At 49.6% G+C, this 21466-nt stretch overlaps 7 protein-coding genes across 7 annotated transcripts; 4 read left to right on the top strand and 3 right to left on the bottom strand.

Moving 5' to 3' along the window:
- The first annotated feature begins 8 nt into the window (after positions 1-8).
- HD556DRAFT_1537401 (uncharacterized protein) lies at positions 9-6133 on the top strand. The gene is made up of 6 exons (XM_041309658.1): positions 9-456; positions 513-702; positions 754-1342; positions 1391-3954; positions 4008-5445; positions 5497-6133. The coding sequence occupies exons 1-6, from the start codon at positions 223-225 to the stop codon at positions 5882-5884; spliced, it is 5403 nt and encodes a 1800-aa protein (XP_041158282.1). The 5' UTR covers positions 9-222; the 3' UTR covers positions 5885-6133.
- Positions 6048-8229, top strand: HD556DRAFT_655782 (uncharacterized protein). The gene is made up of 15 exons (XM_041311205.1): positions 6048-6275; positions 6331-6337; positions 6387-6404; positions 6482-6526; positions 6575-6599; positions 6659-6671; positions 6723-6758; positions 6809-6858; positions 6921-6959; positions 7009-7091; positions 7137-7175; positions 7227-7318; positions 7368-7538; positions 7587-7899; positions 7952-8229. Exons 1-15 carry the CDS (start codon positions 6210-6212, stop codon positions 7999-8001), a joined length of 1047 nt encoding a protein of 348 aa, XP_041158281.1. The 5' UTR covers positions 6048-6209; the 3' UTR covers positions 8002-8229.
- HD556DRAFT_656257 (uncharacterized protein) lies at positions 8068-11598 on the bottom strand. The gene is made up of 4 exons (XM_041311206.1): positions 11350-11598; positions 9834-11304; positions 9043-9782; positions 8068-8991 (listed from the first exon to the last, which is right to left on the bottom strand). Exons 1-4 carry the CDS (start codon positions 11387-11389, stop codon positions 8174-8176), a joined length of 3069 nt encoding a protein of 1022 aa, XP_041158280.1. The 5' UTR covers positions 11390-11598; the 3' UTR covers positions 8068-8173.
- Positions 11599-13014: 1416 nt separating this feature from the next.
- HD556DRAFT_1240635 (P-loop containing nucleoside triphosphate hydrolase protein) lies at positions 13015-16091 on the top strand (the record flags this gene model as incomplete). Its single annotated transcript, XM_041298136.1, has 3 exons — positions 13015-13045; positions 13092-13462; positions 13518-16091. 3 exons carry the CDS (start codon positions 13015-13017, stop codon positions 16089-16091), a joined length of 2976 nt encoding a protein of 991 aa, XP_041158279.1.
- A 299-nt stretch (positions 16092-16390) lies between these two features.
- Positions 16391-17600, bottom strand: HD556DRAFT_655722 (COPII-coated vesicle protein). Its single transcript, XM_041311204.1, has 5 exons — positions 17341-17600; positions 17137-17276; positions 17043-17080; positions 16775-16980; positions 16391-16720 (listed from the first exon to the last, which is right to left on the bottom strand). The coding sequence occupies exons 1-5, from the start codon at positions 17536-17538 to the stop codon at positions 16691-16693; spliced, it is 612 nt and encodes a 203-aa protein (XP_041158278.1). The 5' UTR covers positions 17539-17600; the 3' UTR covers positions 16391-16690.
- A 61-nt stretch (positions 17601-17661) lies between these two features.
- HD556DRAFT_655473 (ran/spi1 binding protein) lies at positions 17662-18777 on the top strand. Its single transcript, XM_041311203.1, has 5 exons — positions 17662-17690; positions 17762-17824; positions 17898-18001; positions 18056-18207; positions 18261-18777. Exons 2-5 carry the CDS (start codon positions 17792-17794, stop codon positions 18551-18553), a joined length of 582 nt encoding a protein of 193 aa, XP_041158277.1. The 5' UTR covers positions 17662-17690; positions 17762-17791; the 3' UTR covers positions 18554-18777.
- A 1-nt stretch (position 18778) lies between these two features.
- HD556DRAFT_1486485 (P-loop containing nucleoside triphosphate hydrolase protein) lies at positions 18779-21321 on the bottom strand (the record flags this gene model as incomplete). The annotated part of the gene is made up of 16 exons (XM_041308723.1): positions 18779-19131; positions 19180-19186; positions 19247-19281; positions 19334-19565; positions 19617-19632; positions 19685-19808; positions 19876-19979; positions 20034-20245; positions 20337-20371; positions 20425-20462; positions 20512-20518; positions 20575-20671; positions 20730-20847; positions 20899-20993; positions 21047-21111; positions 21169-21321. 16 exons carry the CDS (start codon positions 21319-21321, stop codon positions 19000-19002), a joined length of 1470 nt encoding a protein of 489 aa, XP_041158276.1. The 3' UTR covers positions 18779-18999.
- Positions 21322-21466: the final 145 nt, after the last annotated feature.

The following is a 21466-nucleotide window of genomic DNA, read 5'->3' as shown; positions in this document are numbered from 1 at the left end:
GGCCTGAGATCTTCTCCCGCCGGCAATCTAAAAAAGGTGGCCCGGCTTAGGTAATAGATGTACCGGTGACTGGCCTAGTGTTTAGCGCCTAGGCCTCGTTGAATTCTGCAGGCGAACGCGCGGTCATAAGACTCTGCTATCTAGCGTTGCGAACATCTGCAGGCAATGCGACATTTTCCTGGCTGATAACTTTCATATAATTGTTAGTCTTTATCTTACTGGATGTTGCCCGAGGTGCCTGGACCAATAGCCACGCCAGCGGCTGCTTCATGTGTTTCTCCAGATATGGCGTCCGGCACGCCTCCACTCGATCAACAGGCATTCGCTGGCTCTGATTCGGAACTCTCTCAAGCTCAAGTCTCGCAAAATGAGGAGGAACAAGCGTTAGAGATTCATGAGGTCATTGAGCTCCAGGCATTCAGCGAGCGGAAAGCCTGGATAGAAGATAAAATCAAAGTGCGGATGTGTCATTCTTATCCTTGTCTTCAAGTTAATTGTTCTTTGTCCCATAGTTCTTGGAGGCACTTCCTCCTATCGAGGTTTTTGTCGGGCTGGACGCCATACGAACCTCCGCAGAAGACATCCCCGGTTTACCCACGCGCAAACAGCTTCAGGAATGGCTTGCAGAACACGATAGGATTGAGAAAGAGACAGAAATTTTTGACTCTGGGGAGCTCAAGAAGCTTAGGGCACTCACTAAAGGTATAGGCCTCCTTGTTCTTCTTTTAATTTAAGTGCTGACGATGGCACCAGCGGCTACACAGAGGCATCTTTCACCAGAAGACACTGACGTTATCGAACTCACTCTTACGACCATTTATGAACTCGACAAGCTCCTCCACCTCCTGCGGGACCGCTCCGAAAACCTTGATCTTCTGGGTATTAGGCTGACGTGGGAAGAGCAACGTCGCGCAGCCTGGAGTGACCGCCAGAAGATACTTGCAGACATTGAGAATTTCCTCACTACTCGTGCTAGATGGTCGCCTTCCATTTACGAATTCATGGTTAAATCTGAAGAAAAGCCCTCAAATCGTCGTGGCTCTGTTGCTTCCATGGCTTCAGATACGTCTGTTACGTCCAATACTGGATTCTCTCGCAGCGCCCGTTTCAAGCTTGCAGAAATCCTTTCACGGGATTCGGCACAGGTTGCTGGCAGGGTGTCGTCTCTTAGGCACGGAAAGGTCGCTGCGGCTGGCAAAGCTCTAGACAAGTTGATAGACAACAGTCGCAGGGCTGTTCCGGAGGAGCTACTAGACGAGCAGGACAAACTCGAGGACAAAGGCATCAACGAGATGGAACACGTCGGCAAATTTGTCATGAATATTGTTACGCAATGGCGGAAGTGAGACTTCTCGTTTTCTAGATGGTCATTTCGCTAATTGCTAGTCAGAGCTGATGAAATCTACGTTGAAACAATGAAAGATGAGAACGCTGCCCAAAACCTTTTGGAAGAAATCGAAACTTCGAAGCTTTATCACCCGACTTTCCGCCAGAGTACTAGCTTCCTTTCCCGTGCAGAGACTTTGGTGAAAAGGCTTGCTGTGAGGGGTAATCCTATCGCAAGTGGTGGCACCTTCCCGCGACCACAACATGTTCTCTTTCCTGACCAACAATCAGCCAACGAGGCGATCAGTCAAATCTTGTCCTCAGAACTTGCTTCCACTTCGAATCTCGTTGCCAAGGTTGATTCTCTTGCTAAGGAGTACAGAGTTGGTTATGAAGCTGTTAAGGATGTCGAGTCCTTGTCCCGGTCTACTGATAAATTAATGGAAATCTTCAACTCCGCTATTGATCGTCTTGAAAATGGAGTCACTGCCTGTGATGGTGACGGCACCCCTCCTAGTCTCATATCGGAGGATTGTTTGCATCCTACGGCTCATTCCGCATTCATTACTTTCCTACCATCAATCACTCAAGAGGTGGAGCAATCATGCACTCAAGCCGACCATCTACTGCGAGCCTTTCGGGTGGCACTTCTCAATGCAGAGCGACCCGGTATTGACCAAACATTCAAGGACAATGCCGCCGCTCAGATTGAGGCTTTAGTTGCTGTTCGCGACAAAGCTGCTGCCATTTGCGCTGACGTGAACACAAGACTCGGCAGACTCCGTGTAGCTAGGAGAGTTTGGTCGATCATGGATGGTGTTCTGAATGAGCTGGAGGACACACGGAGCGAGGTCGCCGACCTAATGGAGAGAGAAAGATGGAAACAGACCAATCAAAGTGCAGAACCTCTGACTCCGGAGACGCCACCTCAAGATGTCCTTCCTACACCCTCAGTGTCGTCTAGCGACATAGTGGGTCGTTTAGAGGTCGTTTACCAGACCCTCACAAATGACGTGATGCATCCACTGGCTACCTTAAGTGGAATGCTTGAGAAGCCCCTGGACGAATTCCTCTCTCGTACCTCTGAAGGGTTATTTGGTCACTTGGACAATTTGAAGCAGATGGTCATTCTCCTGGACGCTATTCGGTCACAATATGCAGCTATGACCTCTTTTCAGGACAGCGTCCACGAGCTCCAGGTTCGGGTTGAGGACCTCAAGATCCATTATGATGCCACCATCGAGGAAATTCTTAATGACCAACTTTGTGGGGAAAGCTTGGGTAACACGCAGGATCAACTAAAGGACGAGTCAAATGCGCTCCGTAGTACTGCCGACGCATTCACGAACACCGTAGCTCAGCGGGTACCGTTCCTCTCTCAGCATGCGTCCGATCAAAGGAACGCACCTATTCTCGTTCGGAAAAGGTTTTCGTCGGCAGGGAACATAAAACTCATCTCATTCGATGTACCAGCCGCCATCGAACCACCCTTCACGTTACGCAGCCTTGATGACGCCGTTCGAGGGGACTCCAATTTGCTAGTTATGCGTCTCTTAGGGGATGTACAAAGCCTCGAGCAGAAGACTGAACATCTTCAGTTGGCATGCATGGCCAAAGATGTTGATTCTGAATTGACCTTGGTGGCTGATGACCTGCGTGGTGTCACTGAAGAGCTTGGCTCGCTGAGAACACTACTGGACTCTATCTCTCGAGCAGACGAGAAGCTTACTCCGCTGCAAGATCTATCAGAGGAGCTTGACAGACATTCATCGCAACATCGTTCTCGCTTATCGCGCCGCCTCTCCTTGATCCGTGAATCCTTGCGCCAAATGGAATCTGTGCCTTGTTCGCACGATCATCGTATCTACGAGACTCTCATCATGTCACGAAGAAGGGAGGTGGATAATCTTGAGGTCAAATTGAGTACCTGGGCCGATAATGCAGCTGTGCTTCGGGGCAAGCTGTCGGTTACGCTCACCACGGAGGCAAAACGTATCGAGGCTGCTAAACTCAGAGAGGAACAAGAAGCGGAAGAGAGAAGGCGGCGGGTTGAACTTGAACTCGAACGCAGGGCGGCAGAGGCGAAAGCCAAAGAAGAGCAAGAACGCAGAGAGGCGGAGGCGGAAGCCAAAGAAGAGCAAGAACGCAGAGAGGCAGATGCGAAAGCCAAAGAGGAGCAAGAACGCAGAGAGGCGGAGGCGAAAGCCAAAGAAGAGCAAGAATGCAGAGAGGCAGAGGCGAAAGCCAAAGAAGAGCAAGAACGCAAAGAGGCGGAGGCGAGAGCAAGAGAAGAGCAAGAATGCAGAGAGGCAGAGGCGAGAGCAAGAGAAGAGCAAGAATGCAGAGAGGCAGAGGCGAAAGCCAAAGAAGAGCAAGAACGCAAAGAGGCAGAGGCGAGAGCAAGAGAAGAGGAAGAGCACAAAAAGGCAGAAAGGCTAAGGATTGAGAAGGAGCTGCGTGATGAACAACAGGCGCAGGAAGAGCGTTTGAAGGCCGAGCAGCAGCAGGCCGAGATGGAGCGTCAGGCGCGAGAACGCGAACGTCTTGAAGCTGAGGCTCAAAGAAAGGCGGGCATTCAGCTACAGGAAACCGAATACCAGGAAAGAAATGAATCGCAACTATTTGAAGGTGAGGGGCCCAGTCTTTGATGTTCACTGATAAGTTCTAATTATTTGCGTTAGATGTATTTGGGTTGCGTATTGCTCCTTCTCCATCACCGACGAAAACCCATCAGAGGGGCGATCTGCTGGATAAGGTTGTCTCGCTGAGGAAACGACTTCGTTCTATCGGCATCAATGAGGTCGCACATCCGGCAGCTAATTCGAATTCTTCCAATCATCTACCGACTCTAGAGCAATACGGGAAGATGAATGCTCTCTTTGCGTCCATAGTTTCTGAATTATCCGAGCTTGCTGCATTACCTTCTTCGATGTCATCCCCTGCCGCAGATATGGAGTTGCGATCGGCAAATTCGGAAGTCGAAGCATCCACCGAGCTGATGCAACGGATCCGACAATTAGCTGACCTATCTGACGTCGCTCATCGTTGCGATATGGCTCTCAGCGATCTGCTTGAGCACATTGACAGCTACCCTTCTCCTCCTGCTGGACCACTTTCTAGCACGCATGTCTCGACCTCTCGTTTGCCCCCAGAAGAACAACTTACAGCTCGCCTTGCTTTCACGAAGCGCATTGTTACTCAAGTAGCGGCATACATAGAATCAGTCAAGGACGATGCTCGCGCCAGTTCTGAATATCGACGTGTTCAGCAGACATGGGTCGAGTTGGAAGAAATGGCTCGCGATAGGATCTGCGGCAAGAAATCCCGTCCTGCTAGTGTCCTCAGCTCTGGTAGGAATAGTAGTACATCTGGTATCAGCTCTGGGACGACTGGTCACACCAGAAAGGCCAGTGGTTATTCCAATCTCTCAGTAAGAGGATCTGCCAATGGGCGTTTCCTAGCTCCAGCGCACCCAAGCCCCCGCCGAGTAGCGTCTGGCGATTTGCAAACTCGAACTCGGCCGTCCAGCAAACTTTCTATGATATCTACCGCTAGCATGTCAAGATCAGTGTCACTGGCAGGGCCAATGGCAACGCCTTCATCATCTTCTCTGCACGGTTCAACTTTTGCATCTCGTCAGCGTACTGCTAGTCTATCTGGTAATGCAACTCCCAACACACCGACGAAGCAACCTCCAGTCCCTACCCGTCCCCGGGCGCAGACACGTTCGAGGGCCTCCCCCACACCTTCAGAAGTTTCTGTCGTCGCGCGGTCCACCGCAACTCACTCAAGGTCATCTTCATCCATGTCCACGTGGGCCCGCGCACCGCGACAGTCGTTTCCCGCGTCAAACAAAGTCCAGACACCCCCGAAGAAAACGCAGCCACAAACGCGGAAAACCTACGTTGCTAATCCCAAGAACAAGCTGGACGTCGCGGTTGGAGACGTCGTCAACAAATTGCCAGTCAACATCAATATCGAGGTAGTCGCCGACACTTGGAAGGATCAAAGCGGGAAGTACTGGATTGGTGATCAAGAGCCAAAGCTATGCTTTTGTCGCATATTGCGCTCGCAGACTGTTATGGTGCGTGTTGGTGGTGGTTGGCAAGAATTATCAAAGTACGCACGCGGAGAGTCTTGGCCTGGTGATTTCACTAACATAATATACAGGTTTATCAAAGATCACTTCGCAGATGTGTTTCGTATCATACCTCCAGAGTCTCCTCCCAAATTTGGCTCTCCCCGCTTTGGATCTCGAGAAGAAAAGTGGATTAGCTCCGCGACTTTGCTCGAAGCGCCTGAAATTGTGACTACTCCTCCCCCTTGCACCCCCGAACCTAGAGGTCCTTTCCTTCCTTCCTTCACCATCTCGACTCCAGGAGCGCATAGTCCACATTCAGTGAAGTCTACGCCATCATCGGGGTCTCCCTTGGCTCCGCTTCAGTTTCTGAGGCGAGCGGATCCTGACGCAATGCGCCCAGTAACGCCATCGAAACCACATCGACCTCGAAAAAGCATCCCTAACACCCCAGCTCGGCATAATCTATGGAGACCATGATAACCTACAATTTCTTCTACTCGCATATTATTGGGCTGACTCTATTGCCGATACGTCCCTCATCTATTAATTAGATATTCGTGTTTCATGTATCAAACACAATTGCTGATACCACTAAGTTGCTCCACTTTTTTATGTATTTGTTTTGTTATTTAGACATCGCCGAGCATGATTGCCACCGGACTCGGATGCTATGAACTACAGTAGTTTCCTTTTATGATCAATTTTAAATCCAAAGCACTGGCACCCCTTTTCACCTTGTCCACCGTGACTCTACAGAACACCCTGTTAATAAGGAACACGACATTCTACCCGTGCTGCGAGGATGGATGCAGAGCTACGATGTAATCGATTGACATGTCGCAAGACTCTTATTGATAAGGCAGTGGTGGTAAGCCCATCGCTTTCCTGTTCGGATTTTGCTCTGTCTACAACGATTCTTCCAGACAACATGTAAGTAGCCAGGTGTGATTTATGGTGTATGAACAATCATTTGTCCTAGGCTCGCATATATTCTGCGGTAAGATCTGATTTGAAGGCCGAGCGACCGAACGCAAAGGGGTCACTGACTGGAAATGACTCTTGTGATTCCGCTAGTTGACTGTGCGAACGAATTGTTCAATGCCTCGCGGTTATGTCCTGGTATTTTTTTTCATTCGCTCGCATACTGTATTCTGATCGACGTCCTAGCTTGTGAGACATCACTGACCGAGCCGTAAGTCACTTGTCGATGCTGTAATTCGAGGCGAATTCATCAACTGTGATGTCACGAAGAGACGATGTGGTTGTAAGTCACTTGACACACTATGTCCTGCTTCATATTTCTGAATGTTTTCAGGTGTGCTCATTACATCCAACTAATGACTACAAAACGGTGAATATATGCGCAGAATTCTTCATCAAGCCCAAGCTTAGTGTCGGTAGTCTGTTCTTTCGGGCCTCAGCCCGTCCTTAATCATGGAAATTTGCAGCCGGTGAGCGTCTTGTTTCTCACAAACCTTCTCAGTTCCTCGATCGTCTAACGTATCTGGTGGAGGGCTCTATCATTCTGGCAGTATCAGGTCCACCAAGAGAAGTACGTGCTATACTACTCGTGGAGTAGGGGTATTGTATCAGTATATTAGTTCATTCCAGCAAGCGGTCATCCGCAACCTCAATGACAAGCAAGCACAATTGCAGAAGCAGCTAGACAATGTCATTAGAGAAGGTGATGCTCCTCCTGCGTTAGACTATCTTCACTCACAGCTTCCAGCTAATGGGGAAATCAATCTTCTGAGCAACAAGGTCGCAGGTATAGTGAACCGCCCCACTCACAGAATAGCAAAAGCTTCAATTGTCTCAGAGTTGGAACGCGACATGGAACTGGAACGGCGAAAGGTTCACGAACTACAAGATTCTTCCAGAGAACGCGAGAAGGAGTATCAAAAACTCAAGGTCGCTTCGACGACTGCCTGGAGGTTTGATATACTGACAGTTGTGCTAGGCCCAATACGACAAAGCCAAGCGGAAGTCGTTACTTGCTCCGAGCGCAGCCCCGCATGGGCAGGGTGTCGGCGGTGGGAATATGTTTGATCGACCTCCTCAAGACGATCATAATAAAGGTACAGCTGGTGTGGATATTGGTCCAGTGATCAGTAGAATGGACGCAAATGGGGTACAGGGTTCTTACTTGCGAAACTGAATCTACCTAATAAAACCTCAGATACAAAGAACTCCGTTGGTTAATCGCACCATGGCTGGCCCTTTCGGGCCTCATCAAAGCGCCGCTTGGCCACAGCCTGCTCGCCCTCAGCAGCGCACCAACGTGCAGCGACGACCTTTTGCTGTCAGCAACAACGACCATTCATATAGAACAAACAGCATCTCGGAACGTTCTGACAGTGCCAACGAGGTTGAAAACATGCTCCTCCCACACTTCAATCGTTCAAAAGTTCCTCCGCCATCTGGTGGTTCGGGTGGGTCCGGTTGGGGCGGGCCAAGTCCAAACGCTAGACCTCGTCTTACCCAGCAGCATCGTGAGCTAACCATCGTCAGAATTATAACTATCCTAACACGCCGATCTCGCAGAGTTCAGTAGCAATCAGGCCGTCAAACATGGGTTCAGACCTGCAAGGTAAATTTCAACACAGTAACAGTCTATTCCGATTGCGGCAGTAATGTAGTCCCAGAAACAAATAATACATGTATCATATAGACGAGTCGGAGCACGAAGGTATAAAATGTGCGAGCGAAAGCAAACAAAGCATTATTAAATGAGCACTGTCAGATCATACATGACGAGAGGATGGATTAGTCATGACGTAGAGTTCCATTTTTCTCGTCTTCGAGATATTGCCCAATAGCAAGAATATCCTGGCCTGCCCTACGGAGGTACCCTCCAAGGACAGTTTTATCGGCCTTCGGGAGCAGAGCAGCAAGCTTGTCCACCTGACGTGTGAATTCGTCCGAGTCAGTGGGTGATCCGCGGTCGGAATATGTGTTGCGGCCAGTGAGTTGCGACGGTCGGTGTATAACAACTGTACTTGATCGGTGGTGACCCAAGCCATTTGGCGCGGACTGAGGGGATAGGACTATGGTTTGGGACCTTTGCATACGATTAGGGGGTGCACGTGGGCCCCCTGGCACAGATGGGGAGTTCGGAATAGTCATCGGTCGCGGATTCGGCTCCTGTCGCGGCGGACTTCTAGACAGCGCCCTCCCGATTACGGGAGCTATCAATGCCACACCTTTATCCTTCTTCAGACTTGTTTTCCGTCCCAAAGACGCAAGGAAGCTTGCTGGTGACTTGTTCGATGAAGTAGGGGAAGTCAGTGAACGACCAGAGGATGAAGATGAGCTAGCAATGATAGTGGATGCCCTATTTGGCCCATTGCGTGGCGCTGAAGCAAGTGCTGGGTATGGAAGCGAAGGAGGTGCATTGGGGGGACTGGAGTCACCGGAGGGAGGTGCCGACAAATCTGTAGCCAGGTATGCGTCTGGACGTCTAGGAAAAGTAACCTCGGACCCAGTCGAGGACTCTGAGATATTACGAGTTTGGGTGCGGGGAGAATGTGTCGATGGAACACGAGCACTCGTGTTCGCAGGGGTGCGCTTTGGGGGATTTGCAGCTAATCATGCTGTAAGCGCATATATGCATGGAGGACCAATGTAACTCCCACCTTTATATCTTGTCTCTACGATCCAATCACCTAGTCCAGAATCGTACAAATAGAGTTCGTTAATCTTTTGCGCATATCCTACCGACCGATCGAGTGTGTTTTTCTTCACAACCACATCTGCGAAATGCATACATGGCGGCCACGCTGACTTGACCTTCTGAACTGGAGGTAGTGCTTTTGGTACTGAATGACCCACGAACGATGGCGACGGCGTCCTCGAAGACCTTTTGACTTCCGTAAAAGGCTGGGTGAGCGATACCGGCGAGGGCGTGCGCGGAAGAGACGAAAACCGCTTGATACTGAGCGCACTTCTAATTCGTAAGTCTGAAGGCTGAGGCTCGTTCTTCGCCGGCAGGGGCGGAAGCACTTCAGGTTTACTCTCACTCTCAACGCTATCATTGTCATCTAGTGGTGGCGCGGGTGTTAAGGAGATGCGTCGAATGTCGAGACCAGATCGGTTGCCCCGATTCTCGTTATGCCGTAAGGGCTCAAGAACGGTTGGGGGAGGAACGTCAGATGAACGGATTATACCCATGTCATCAATTGCGTGTCCGACTGTAGCAACAAGGTCATCTATAGACTCATGGCGGGGGAGAGGAACGATCGTTCGACCTGGGGACACAGTAAGGTTTGATTTCGTGTCTGAGGTGCAAATGCGTGAGGGAGGGAAGGCGCCTTCGCGAATATGAGCTGGCGTCTGGGGAAGTTCAGATTCATTCTCCTTGTCTGAGGTATTGGGCCTGTGGGAAGGTCATTTGATACGGGCAGGAACACAAAAGAAAATGGCGCACTGAGACTTTGGCTCCTCTGATCGGGATTCGCAGGTCACTGGTTGCAAGGGACCCAGCCCCAAAGGGCTAGTACTCGAAGTCGGAGCAAGCTCCTTCACTGCTTCCAAAGGTGGGGAATTGGCACTAGTAGTCATTCCACGTTCTGCCTTGGGCTCCGCGAGAAGTATTCGCGTTTTGAGTGCAGCTGCAACAGAGGGTGGCAGAGCCAATGCTTGCTTCACAGCATCCATATCATTTTTCTTCTTCAATGGCTGATGTCGAGGTGGTCTAGGTGGAGGCGGCGCACTGGGATCAATACTAAAGACAGACATGGGGGGAGGAGGTAGCGGTCCTGCTTTTGCATGCAGACCAGGCTGATAGTGCAAGTAGGGAGTAGCAGGTGTGGCTGTAGATGTATTGGATAGGCTCTTAATGTGCTTCCCAATCATAGGTGTAGGCGATTCGGGCAAGATATTGACAATGACAGGACCGGCCACACGATCACCAACGCTCTTGCTCTCTCCTATGCGTGGCGTCACCTCAGGAGCGGGCATAGGACTTGCTAGGGGAGACACAGTTTCTTTCAGCTCCTTAATTGGACTTACACTAGGGAAGAGCGCGTCTTTCCTCTGTCTACTCTTGGGAGGCGCAGTGGAGCTCCCTGAATCAGACGTCTCAGGTGTCCCAGGGGAAGGTGAACGGGATTGGGGCGTTTGGAATAGGGGTGGTTTGAGTACTTCTGTGACAGAGGATGAGTAGCCCTGGTCTGATGATTTGCTTGAAAGAGAGATTGTGCCTACGACAGCCACCTCGCGCGATGACTTCCGAGAGTGCTTCGTAACTTGTCCAGATACTTTGACCGTCTCTGATGATGAGCGTCCGTGAGAGGGTGCAGTGTTCGAAGAGGGTTGTAATTGGATGGACGGAGGCTGAAGAGGTGAAGTGAGTGGATGGGCAAAGCTGAAAATTTGTGGCGACGCGTCCGGTGGTGCAACAAATGCGAGACCACCTAGCTGTGTCTCACGACCTCGTTGGGGATATAAGTCGCCTGAAGAAGTGTTCGCGTAGGAATCACTCTTCGGGTACTCGCTAACATGTGTGCTCATCTCAACGATAGCAATGCGTCGCCTATCTGCGCTACCTTCGGACGGTATGCTTGGGCGGCGCGCTAGCCCTCCTTTCAAACCAAGTGGGGAGACAGGCCGTGTCTGAGGAGGTTTATACGCGCTTGGAGCAGTCGCACGCGCCTTTGAGGACTCAGAAGAGTAAGCGGAGGAAGAAGATTGGGTAGCAATAGATGTCGACGAGATCGAACGAGAATGAAAAGCAACTGGAGAAACAAAGGTGGATGAAGGACCTGAACTGGGAGCTAGACTGATGGCATCCGACATTGCTCCATTAACCGCAGCAGACTTGTAATACGATAAAATCGCCTCGGTATCTCCGTTGGGAGGTGACTGTAACGTTGATCGCACTAGTGTTTTAGCTTGGTCTAGTTCAGTTACTACAAGCAGGTTGCCAGGGATTACGAACTGACCTGAAGCAGGCAAATCGGTTCCAGTGAACGCAACCATCATTATGATAACGACTGTGACGGTATCAAAGAGTGTTAAGTTTATCACCACGTTCCTTTTTACAAGGATCCTTGATCTGGTCACACGACGAGAGCCTAAATTTATGGTAGGGGGGGTGTTGTTGTCTGGAGAGCATTTGGTCACTGGCCAGTGTCTTTTATTGATCTTTTTGGGGCAGAGCTTGTGCACGGCAGAAGCGCTCTTGGATGACGTTAGTTTCTTCTACTGCGCTCATGATTCGCTCCATCGATATTCGGACCATTCGTCTACAGCTTTAGTCGCGTGTCGACACGCGTACGAAGACGGTGAAATCACCCATGGCAGTTGTTTCATTAAATTGGAGATCATTCACGACCACAGTGGACCGCTGCGCAGAATTTCAGGAATTTAGATCGAACACTGCTCTTCACCGGTAGCCCTGTCACAGCTTGCACTGCCAGTCGAAATACTGCACTTTCTTGGCATCCTCTCGACCCACGCTTGTACTTATCATGTCAGCTCCAGCCTGAATGGGTGCTTTATCAATCCTTATCAACAACAATAGCCAGGCGTCTCTTGACCATCTATTCAAAAACCACGTTGGGAAGGAGCTTAGCAAGGCCGCAGTGACTACATCACCCATCCATGGAGCTGGTTCCGCTAGTTCCCCCCCTTGAGGTTTGTTCATGCGATCACACGCACCGCACGCGTGCGTGATGTCATTAATGCAAACCAGTACCCTCATGTCTAGAGAAGTTGAACGTACAAAGTTGGTTCATTGAACGACTTCGTGAGTGCTGTAGAAAAATTGGTATAACATTGCTGAGCAGGAGATCCACCAGTAGATTGCCCTTCGCAGTGCGATAAGTCCGAGTCGCTACAGCTTTTGGGGACGCCGTTCATATGCAATGAATAGATCCCTGACGACGTAGAAGCGATGTGCTTCTTAGTGCGATATCCAGCCTTGTCACAGAATTTACCGCAAGCCCCTATTGACCATCCAGTGCGCTATAACATCACGGCCTACAAATGAAATACCACAGCCGTGTTGGAAGCCTCGGTTATACACGGGAGTCGATGACCACCATGTTATTCGGGGGTGCTTGAAATATGAAGGCTGTAGACGTGAAACTTGCTATGCGGGCCCTTCTGGCAAGTTCTCCCTATAATACATCCTTGGTCATTGGTCGCAATCAAACGGAGTTCCGTTTACGCAGCTGAGGTAATACAGAACATGTGCAATGTGTACTTGGTATGCACCGCATGGTTCTCGCAAATTACAGCCGGCAATGTGAAATGGTGACACGGATTTGCACATGATCAATCTCATTGAAAAATGTCTGCTCAAAGTCACGACGAACATAGCTGAAGAGGACATCGACAGTAATACTTCCACACACCATTAGATTCGTATGTAATAAACGCAAGTCTGTTTCACAGTCGCACTGAGTCAAAGTCACGAGCCGAACGATCACGTGAGCATACTGTTGGACGCGTCAGGTTGATTTTTGAACGAGGCATCCGGCAATCCTGCATCTATACTTCATAATTGCTCGCTGCGTCGAGCTAACATCTTTCATCGCGATCCTACACAGTGACAAACATCCATTTCGTTTCTATACAATCTGACAGTCCTTAATTGACAAGTCATGGTTGCCGCTGGCTCCATCACTGTTGCGGGTAAGCTTCTTTGATAACATGCTTTTCATAATCCAATATCCCCCAGTCCGTGTCAGACCTCCCACAACATGGGAAGCTGCACGTCTCCCAGAGCTCTCTTATGATACTACAATTCGCGGTGACGGCACCCTTGCAACACCAGGAAGACCTATAACTCAGTCAGCACCTCTTCGCGACATCGTGCAAATAGTCGATGACCGCATTCTTACATTTGACCCAGAGGAGAGAGATAAGACACGTGCATTTGTTGAGCGCGGGTTTGTGCCCCCTGGGACAAAGAGATACAAGGACAAGAGATTCATGTTTGATCGAGTATTTGACAGTGGGGCAAGACAGGGTGACGTCTATGAAGCCACCGCGAAACCACTATTAAATGGCCTTTTGGACGGCTACAATGCTACTGTATTTGCTTATGGGGTATGTGAATTTCACTAAATGCCGTTGCGTGGCTTTTGACGATGCTCCTCCATAGGCAACAGGGTGTGGTAAAACACATACCATCAGCGGGACTGAAGGAGACCCTGGCATCATCTACCTCACAATGGCGGACCTCTTCCAACGCATCGAGGATCGAAAAGATGACTGGAACATAGAAGTCATTGCTACTTTTCTCGAAATCTACAATGAAGAGATTCGAGATCTACTCTCCGAGCCTGGCATGCCCACACCGCGTGGCGGTCTGCAAATTCGCGAAGACAAATCTGTCAAGGTCGTGGGTCTCGTCGAGCTCCATCCCACGAGCGCGGAGGAAGTCAAACAGATTGTTCTACAGGGCAACTCGCGGAGGACACAATCCCCAACCCATGCGAACGAGACATCGTCCCGATCGCATGCAGTCCTCCAAGTGCATGTCACCCAAGCCCCTCGTACGGCTTCTCTGACTGAGCAGCGCACCATGGCGACGCTCTCCATTATTGACCTTGCCGGTAGTGAGCGTGCCGCAGCAACAAGCAATATGGGACAGCGCATGGTTGAAGGTGCTAACATCAACAAGTCACTTCTCGCGCTCGGCAACTGCATTAACGCGCTCTGTGAGAGCGGTGGCGCTATCCGCCATGTGCCCTATCGCAACAGCAAACTTACTCGATTGCTGAAATTCTCACTGGGCGGGAACTGTAAGACCGTCATGGTCGTTTGTGTTGCTCCTACGTCGCAGCACTTCGATGATACGCATAACACCCTCCTTTATGCAGAACGTGCTACGAAAATCAAGACAAAGGTTGTCACCCGTAATGTCGTCAACGTCGACAGACACGTAGGTCAATACGTAGAGGCTATCAATAGACTCAACCTCGAAGTTGCCGAGCTCAAAGCCAAGCTTTCTGGCAAGCTCGGCACTGAGAATGACATTCTCAAGCGCAAGAGAGCAGAGGCTGCTGCTGAAGTTGACCGCTCTAAACGAGATATGCAAGATAAGATGGAACAGACTCAGGCGAGCATAGTTGAGGGCGCGTCGTGTGCTGGAAAGATATCGGTAGCAGAGATGAAACTTTCCATTATCCGCTCTCGGCTTGCGCAGATTGATGCACTGGCCTCATCATCTCCCCCGCTTTCTTCAGACCTCGAAGCGGAACGTGCCCTCCTCAAGTCTCTGGCTCGCCTTGAGGAATCCATAATAACTCCTGATTCCCCCCTCGTAACTCGTCTTACACGTTCTCAAAACTCCCGTAACATGTTTGAGGCAACCTTGCGCGCAGTTTCCGAGCGACGGTCCGATAAAATAGAGGAGTTGCATGTCGACTGCATCAAGACAGACGCACGCTGCCGTAAGGCAGAGATCGAGCGCGTACGAGCCGAAAGAGAACGTGATGCAGTCCGGGACTCAGTGCGCACCCAATCAGAAATGATGATCAGTCTCCTGGGTATGGTCGGTCGGTGCACGGTTGTGCTAGGAGAGACGGCTCGTTCTCTAGAAGCACAACATGGCTTCGAAGGAATGGCATCTGTACTTCGCGGTGTGGTGCAGAAAAATGACGACGCATTTGCAGCACTGGTAGGACAAACTACGGCGGCATATGTGGCTCATGGGACGGGCACTCTTGATACATTCCGCGTACCATCAGGTTCGGCACTGCCGCAGGCTGTCAAAGCTTCCAGAAAGTCCATGTCTTACAATGCTATCGCTTCACCTCCACGGCGGGCGTACAAGTCACCGCGACGCTCCCTGCGTTCTAGTATCGGTCAACCCTATCGTCGCGTCTCTGACAAGGAGAAGGAGAAGAAGGTAGTTCAATGGAAAGATGAAGCCGGACAAGGTGCACTAGACGATAGGGGAAGCGCCCCATCCCCCCCAGTTATTCTCGTTACGTCCAGCGATAGCAGCGAAAGTGTTAATGGACGCTGTCATTCTGTTGCTGGGTCCGAGAGCGAATGGGAAGACGAGCGGACAGAAGACAGTCTCAATCTGAGCAACGTCATGCTTCCTATATCATCCTCTTCATCATTCAATTCCATGACCCTTCACTCGAGCACAAGCAAGCGCCCACGAGCAAGCCGCCTGGACCCGAGCTTTCTCAAAGTGAAAGGCGCATCTTCCCTTGGCTGTCTTCAGGAGGCGGACGAAGACTCACCAATGCGGCGTGCACTGCCACTCTCAAACCGCACTATGAATAGTCAAGATATAGAATCTCTACATATTCCGAAATACAAGGACCGTGATGCTAGCCCAACGCGACGCCTTCCCACATCAACTTCCCGTACAACAACGCAGTCCAAAAACTCCCGACGGCGTTCGAACATTGGACCTATGCGCAGCGAGAAGGCAAGGAGACGATCTAGTATGATCCTCCAGCCATCTGAAGATGCTCCGTTGCACGAATCCACGAGTGGACCCAGACGCGTAGAAACGATCGGGCGTTCACCTGCGAAGAGGCCAAAGAGACTTTCACTTCTTGCCAATGCATCAAGGTCCTTGCGGGTGAAGGGACTCAATGTGATGGCAACCCTCCCGGTACCCATCAGCGATACGAGTGCTAATATCAGCGCGGACCTGAGTATTCTACCTGACTCGAGCATGAGAGTATCTTCAAAGCCTACATGGAGATGAGTAACCTGCATTTTTTTCTGTTCATTAGATGGAGAGGCGACGCCTCCCCTGTACTTCTATATGTGCATTACACAGTATCACTCCTTATGCTATCATGACGAATATGATCAATCACCCATTCCTACTGTACTCGCTATACCCCGTGTTGTCTCATTCCTCGTATTTTGTCAGATGATCCAAATCGCACTTGCACATATCCTCCCTGCATGCTATCGGCCATTATATTACTTTACATTGATCTATGTATACCTGCTATTCTGTTGTTTGTATAATCGAAGTTGTCCTGTCAGGCAAGTCATCGAGATATTTCTGAGTACTTGAGAAAAATGTGCGAATGACAGATTACGAGCATGACAATGGTCACCGGTCAGCCATGCCATGATTTTGTTAGGCGCCCATTATGTGTTCTGCAACCACAGGAAGCGTGTTGGAAATCGTCCGTATCACTGGAAGCTTGTATCTTTCTGACAGCTACGAAGACCGCTGAGCACTGAAAAGCTAGGGATGTACCATCCTTCATTTGGAGCATGAGTGTTATGATTGTGAGACACATCCTGAGGTGGTAGAAGCGAGCGTATGATATTTCCCCAGTCCATGCACTATATAACGCGCTTTACTTCAAAGAAGCTCTATAGCCATAATTCAGTTTACAGAAGCCAGCAAACGAGTGGGTTACAACAAACCTTAAGGTAATACACCTGCCACGCGACTACCGCGACCAATACAAGTGCTTGGAGTACAGACCACCACTTTACACGGTCGCAGGTGCTTTCTGCTGTGTCCCGATGTCTACGCTCGCGAACAACGATATATTCTTGTTCGTCCTTGACAGATGTGAGACCTATAGCGAGCGAGCGGATCTCGCGCTCAACGGGAGCGGTGACATCTGCTGCGAGAGAAAGAAGAAGAAAAGTTAGTAATCTGACAATGATTGAAGGCAGGCACATTCACCTTCTTCTGACACGTATATGATACCATGAACGTTGAAGCTAAGCAGACCCCGTGAGGATGGATACCAGGAAGTTACGGGGATAGAAAGGCGTACCTAACCATCTTGTCTGCCACCGTGCTCATTTGGTTAGAGAAACAGTACTCGTATCGGCCATCCTTTTCAGCTGTTATGGACGTCGTGCCGGTGCTTTCACGGATGTGCTTAGTGAGAACAATGTTTTCTGGGTCCGTTAGCTACATGCAGGGAGTCAGTAAGGTTGCTCTCGAGAATAAACAAACATTGTTATGATAGGCGTACCCAGAAGTCAATGTCGAGGTGTCCACCCTCTCCAACCTGGTATGTGACTGTCATTTGGTCATGTTCGTGTAGGTCTTCGAAAAAGCACTCTTTCCTGGAAGCTGTAACTTCAATCATGTGGGCAGAAACAAAGGAGACTAGAGACAGTATCGAGAGGACGAGCCATGGCGTATGTCGCCACGACAGAAGCACCGTCATTTTGAAAGTTGTGCAGCGAGTAAGTAGTTGGGTGACAGAAGGTGCTTGTCGAGAAAGTTCTGTCCAAATTGGGAAACTGACAAGACCCTAGGGACCTGCTGATCATGGGAGTGCTCGAGGTCCCGATAAGAAATCGAATCAGTCTTTGCAAAGTTGAGTGCTCTTTGTGATCTTGCTCGTAATCGTAATCTCAGTCTCAGTCATTTTGTCTTCTCAACACCAGATTCCCTAGAAGCACTACGAATTAATCACAATGGCAGATACTTCTGATGCACTCGCACCAAAGGTGAGTCTCTGGCACGAGACTAGTCCAACGTGATTGACTGACGAGCTGCGGTATTGTGGCGCGATGTAATCAGCCAGAGGGCGAGGAGATTGATCCTCATTTTGAGCCTGTTATCAAGCTCACGGAACAAGTGGAGGTAAAGACCTACGAGGAAGACGAGGATGTGCTCTTCAAGATGTGCGTTCTTGCACCCCTTGACCCAATGACTACCATCATTTAACGCTATTGTAGGCGAGCAAAGCTCTTCCGATTCGATAATATCTTAAACGAGTGGAAAGAACGTGGCACAGGCGATGTGAAACTTCTTCAGCACAAGGAGACGAAGAAGGTTCGTCTTGTAATGAGACGCGACAAAACCCTCAAAGTTTGCGCCAACCACCACAGTCAGTTGACTTTTTGGCCTCTCTTGGTTCTGCTTATATCGAGAGAAATACAGTCTCCTCAGAAATGCGCCTTCAGCCTAATATTGGCTCTGACAGGAGTTGGGTTTGGAAGGTTGCTGCCGACTATACCGAAGAACCACCAACCGCAGAAACTCTGGCCATCCGCTTCGCAAACTCTGATAATGCAAATGAATTCAAGCGTCAATTTGAGTTGACACAGAAGATGAACAGTAGCGCCTCTCTCGACGAGCAGTCTGCGCCCGAAGCAAAGGAACAAGAGGAGGAGGAAGAGGAGGAAGAGGAAGAGGAGAAAAAAGAGGAATCGCCAGAAGAGAAGAAAGAATAATTATGTACTGGACGAAGCGATCCCTTTGTTTCTCCTTAATGCCTCTTTCCTGTTGTGACGTCTATCCGTCAATTTGCTTTCATGAGTGCCCCCGTGACACCACCGCTCGCTGCCATTTCATTTGACCAAGTAATGTAAATCACTTACCTACCCAATTCATCCGACATGTACTCGTCGTGACATCATGACAGGAGACAGTTCCCCACCTTCATCTCAGTGGGAATGAACTTCATCTTCACTGGTCGCGTTCACGTGGTCTCGTGACCGTATCTGCGTTCATCGAAATTGAGATCTATGAGAAAGACGAAGGCTTTGAAGAGTCCCAGATGAATCCTGTGTCCCACGATACATACACGACAATACATTCCAAGGAGGACGTGCCTCTCACCACATTAACTGAGCAAGCAGACTTTCAATTCTCCTGCGCCAAATATACGCACCTACACCTAATGCCTTTCTGCTCGCTGCTCTTCATCAGCCCAGGCCGCCCAAAACGCGGGACCGTCCCCTCGCATCCAGTAAAGAGCTGGAGACTTGCCCAGCACCGTGTCGCCCGTTATCAGGACATAACGGACATTCTTAGACATCATTAGTGTGAGTAGTAGTCAGGAGAAGAAATATCACACCGATCCACTGGTAAAACGCCAGAAAACAATTAACAAAAATACAACAGCAGGATGATTGAGAACTTACGGGACTTCGTACATCGCATCTAAAAGCAATGATTCCTACAGTATATAATGAGCATACTGATGAATTTTCCGGGTAAATAAAAACTACCATGATTCCCCTCAACCCTCTCGCCCCTCCCCCTCGTTCGACAGCTCGCAAACATATTTGATCAATAGATGCTGTTGTAAAGCGAATCTCCACGCCAGAGTGGCCAAAGAGCGCAGTGTACTGGCTGATAAGTGACCCACGGACGTCGGTCAGAATGCGTCGTAAATCCTGGGTGCTTAGCGGGGATAATGTCGTCAAGGTTGGGAGGCGGGAGATAAATTCGGGAATAAAGCTATGCAGGGAAAATGAATTTGAAATTTTGACATAGCATGCGACGAATTACCCGTATTTCACCAGATCTGGATGCATTTTGAGGTTGCGGGAGTGGTATTTTAATAAAACATAACTTACCAGCAGGTTCAACCATCTCTAGTAAGTTTTCTGGTGATCGGCGGTTCGATGTAAAGAATGGCATGAAACCCTTGCTGTCTGAGTCTTCCTCCTTGGGTGCGAGGTTCGCGGTAAAACCAATGGACTGAATTTATAGGAATGGTGATCAATAAGAGCTGAAGAACATATAAGATGGAGAATGAAAAACATACACCTTTGCTCACCCGCCGCTTCACGACAGTATCAAGCCCCACGAACGCACCGCTGAGGATAAAGAGCACATTGGAAGTATCAATATGAAAGGTATCAGGTCTCTCTGGCTGACATATTAGTACTCCTCGCGCAGACCATACGTTTCGACGAGACTTACGTTGTGCAGCAGCTGGTGAGCTCCGCCCTCGTGCCGTGGGTGCCGGGGGCTCCAGTGACGATGGCTTTCCTTGCACAGTAACAACGGAACCTTCCATCATTCGTAGGAGAGCTTGCTGCACTCCCTCACCACCGACATCCCGTGAACTCTCAGTCGTAGATGAGGATTTGCGTGCAATCTTATCGACTTCGTCAATGTAGACGATACCTGTGCTGTAAGCGATATAAGAAAATAGAATAGACAACGATGAGAAGAGCTAAAACTAGTAATAAAGGTAATGAACAGGGTGAGGGTGAGAATTACCTGGCACGATACGAGTCCCAATTGGCTGCTTGCAGCTAGGTAGTATATAATGAGACTGTCCACACGCCTTCAGCTTATATGGGCGTACCAATCGTTGTATGCACATATCAACATCCTCTCCGACATCTGAGGAGACATCAGCTGACCTTCAAACGAGGCAATCAGTTAGACTCACAGCCAGCCTGGTTCGACATAGTAAGGAGTGAAAAGCTTGTAATAGTAGTGGAAGTTATCGCACCTGAGTGAAAGATGTCGCATCACTGACAGAAAATGGAACGTCAAGGACGCGTGCAAGGGTACGCGCGAGCAAAGTCTTCCCTGATCCTGTTGGTCCTCTGGAGTAAACGATATTTCTGAGTAGGGCATACTTCTATGTAAAGGTTTTCGGCTTACATTACCAGCACATTGCTCTTCTCAAATAACGAGACTGGTTGTCGAGGCTGGAGTGATAATTGCGGGAGGGCACGCTGGGGGTGAGGATGTAAGTGTGCAGATGTCACGCCAGAGTGTGCTGAGTTCATTAGCATCCTCTCCGGATGATGAGAATATAAACGGAACACACCATCACCAGCATTTGCTTCGGACCATGAGTCCGCACCACTCTCATTGTCAAAGGCGGCAAGATTTGCGCGAACACGGGTATAGTGGTTGAATACACTTCCTACTGCCTCAGTTACACATACTACAGAGCAATACGTATGAATGCTCACGCGACGGAAAGGACCTTCTTCGCAGTCTCCTGGCCAATTACATATTCATCGAGGTATCGTACAAGCTGTCAGTGACAAGCTGTTAGTCTTTCTTTTGGTCGAAACGCGGGGATGGTTATTACCTGTCGTGGCGTCGCAAGTCCAGATCGTGGCAGAAACGAACTATCATCCTGTTCATCGTGCGAGGGATACTCGTATCGTGCCTGCGTCTGGAGATTGCGAAAGAGGACCCGCAAGGGGTGTACTCGGCAGGTGTACGAGAACCTCGATAGCATGGCTCCTTGTTATTAGGAGAATCAGGCTGAGCACCTGCTACTATGCAATTTACAACCCAGGGAACTAAGAGTCTACAGAGGAATTGAAAGAATAGACGTGATGGACACAAATCTCACAAGATGTCATCACACAAGAGCAGGTCCG

The sequence above is a fragment of the Suillus plorans genome, assembly GCF_016647745.1.
Source record: "Suillus plorans strain S12 chromosome Unknown HD556scaffold_43, whole genome shotgun sequence".
NCBI lineage: Eukaryota > Fungi > Basidiomycota > Agaricomycetes > Boletales > Suillaceae > Suillus > Suillus plorans.
Note: the sequence above shows the minus strand (reverse complement) of the source record. Positions and strands in the feature narration are given on the sequence as shown.

Bases quoted from the DNA above. Each gene is read 5' to 3' on its own strand.
- HD556DRAFT_655722 (XM_041311204.1), bottom strand. From the start codon at position 17,538: ATGACGGTGCTTCTGTCGTGGCGACATACGCCATGGCTCGTCCTCTCG. The intron at 16,981-17,042 runs GTGAATGTGCCT...TTTCTCTCGCAG, and splicing joins CATATACGTGTCAGAAGAAG to CAGATGTCACCGCTCCCGTT. The intron at 16,721-16,774 runs GTTTGTTGTAAC...TTATGGCTATAG, and splicing joins GGCAGGTGTATTACCTTAAG to AGCTTCTTTGAAGTAAAGCG.
- HD556DRAFT_655782 (XM_041311205.1), top strand. From the start codon at position 6,210: ATGGATGCAGAGCTACGATGTAATCGATTGACATGTCGCAAGACTCTT. The intron at 6,759-6,808 runs GTGAATATATGC...TAGTGTCGGTAG, and splicing joins CAACTAATGACTACAAAACG to TCTGTTCTTTCGGGCCTCAG. The intron at 7,900-7,951 runs GTGAGCTAACCA...CCGATCTCGCAG, and splicing joins TCGTCTTACCCAGCAGCATC to AGTTCAGTAGCAATCAGGCC.
- HD556DRAFT_656257 (XM_041311206.1), bottom strand. From the start codon at position 11,389: ATGATGGTTGCGTTCACTGGAACCGATTTGCCTGCTTCAG. The intron at 9,783-9,833 runs GTGCGCCATTTT...ACCTTCCCACAG, and splicing joins TCAGAGGAGCCAAAGTCTCA to GCCCAATACCTCAGACAAGG. The intron at 8,992-9,042 runs GTGGGAGTTACA...CAGCATGATTAG, and splicing joins CGTAGAGACAAGATATAAAG to CTGCAAATCCCCCAAAGCGC.
- HD556DRAFT_655473 (XM_041311203.1), top strand. From the start codon at position 17,792: ATGGCAGATACTTCTGATGCACTCGCACCAAAG. The intron at 17,825-17,897 runs GTGAGTCTCTGG...CGATGTAATCAG, and splicing joins CTGATGCACTCGCACCAAAG to CCAGAGGGCGAGGAGATTGA. The intron at 18,002-18,055 runs GTGCGTTCTTGC...ACGCTATTGTAG, and splicing joins GAGGATGTGCTCTTCAAGAT to GCGAGCAAAGCTCTTCCGAT.
- HD556DRAFT_1537401 (XM_041309658.1), top strand. From the start codon at position 223: ATGTTGCCCGAGGTGCCTGGACCAATAGCCACGCCAGCGGCTGCTTCA. The intron at 1,343-1,390 runs GTGAGACTTCTC...ATTGCTAGTCAG, and splicing joins ATTGTTACGCAATGGCGGAA to AGCTGATGAAATCTACGTTG. The intron at 3,955-4,007 runs GTGAGGGGCCCA...TATTTGCGTTAG, and splicing joins TGAATCGCAACTATTTGAAG to ATGTATTTGGGTTGCGTATT.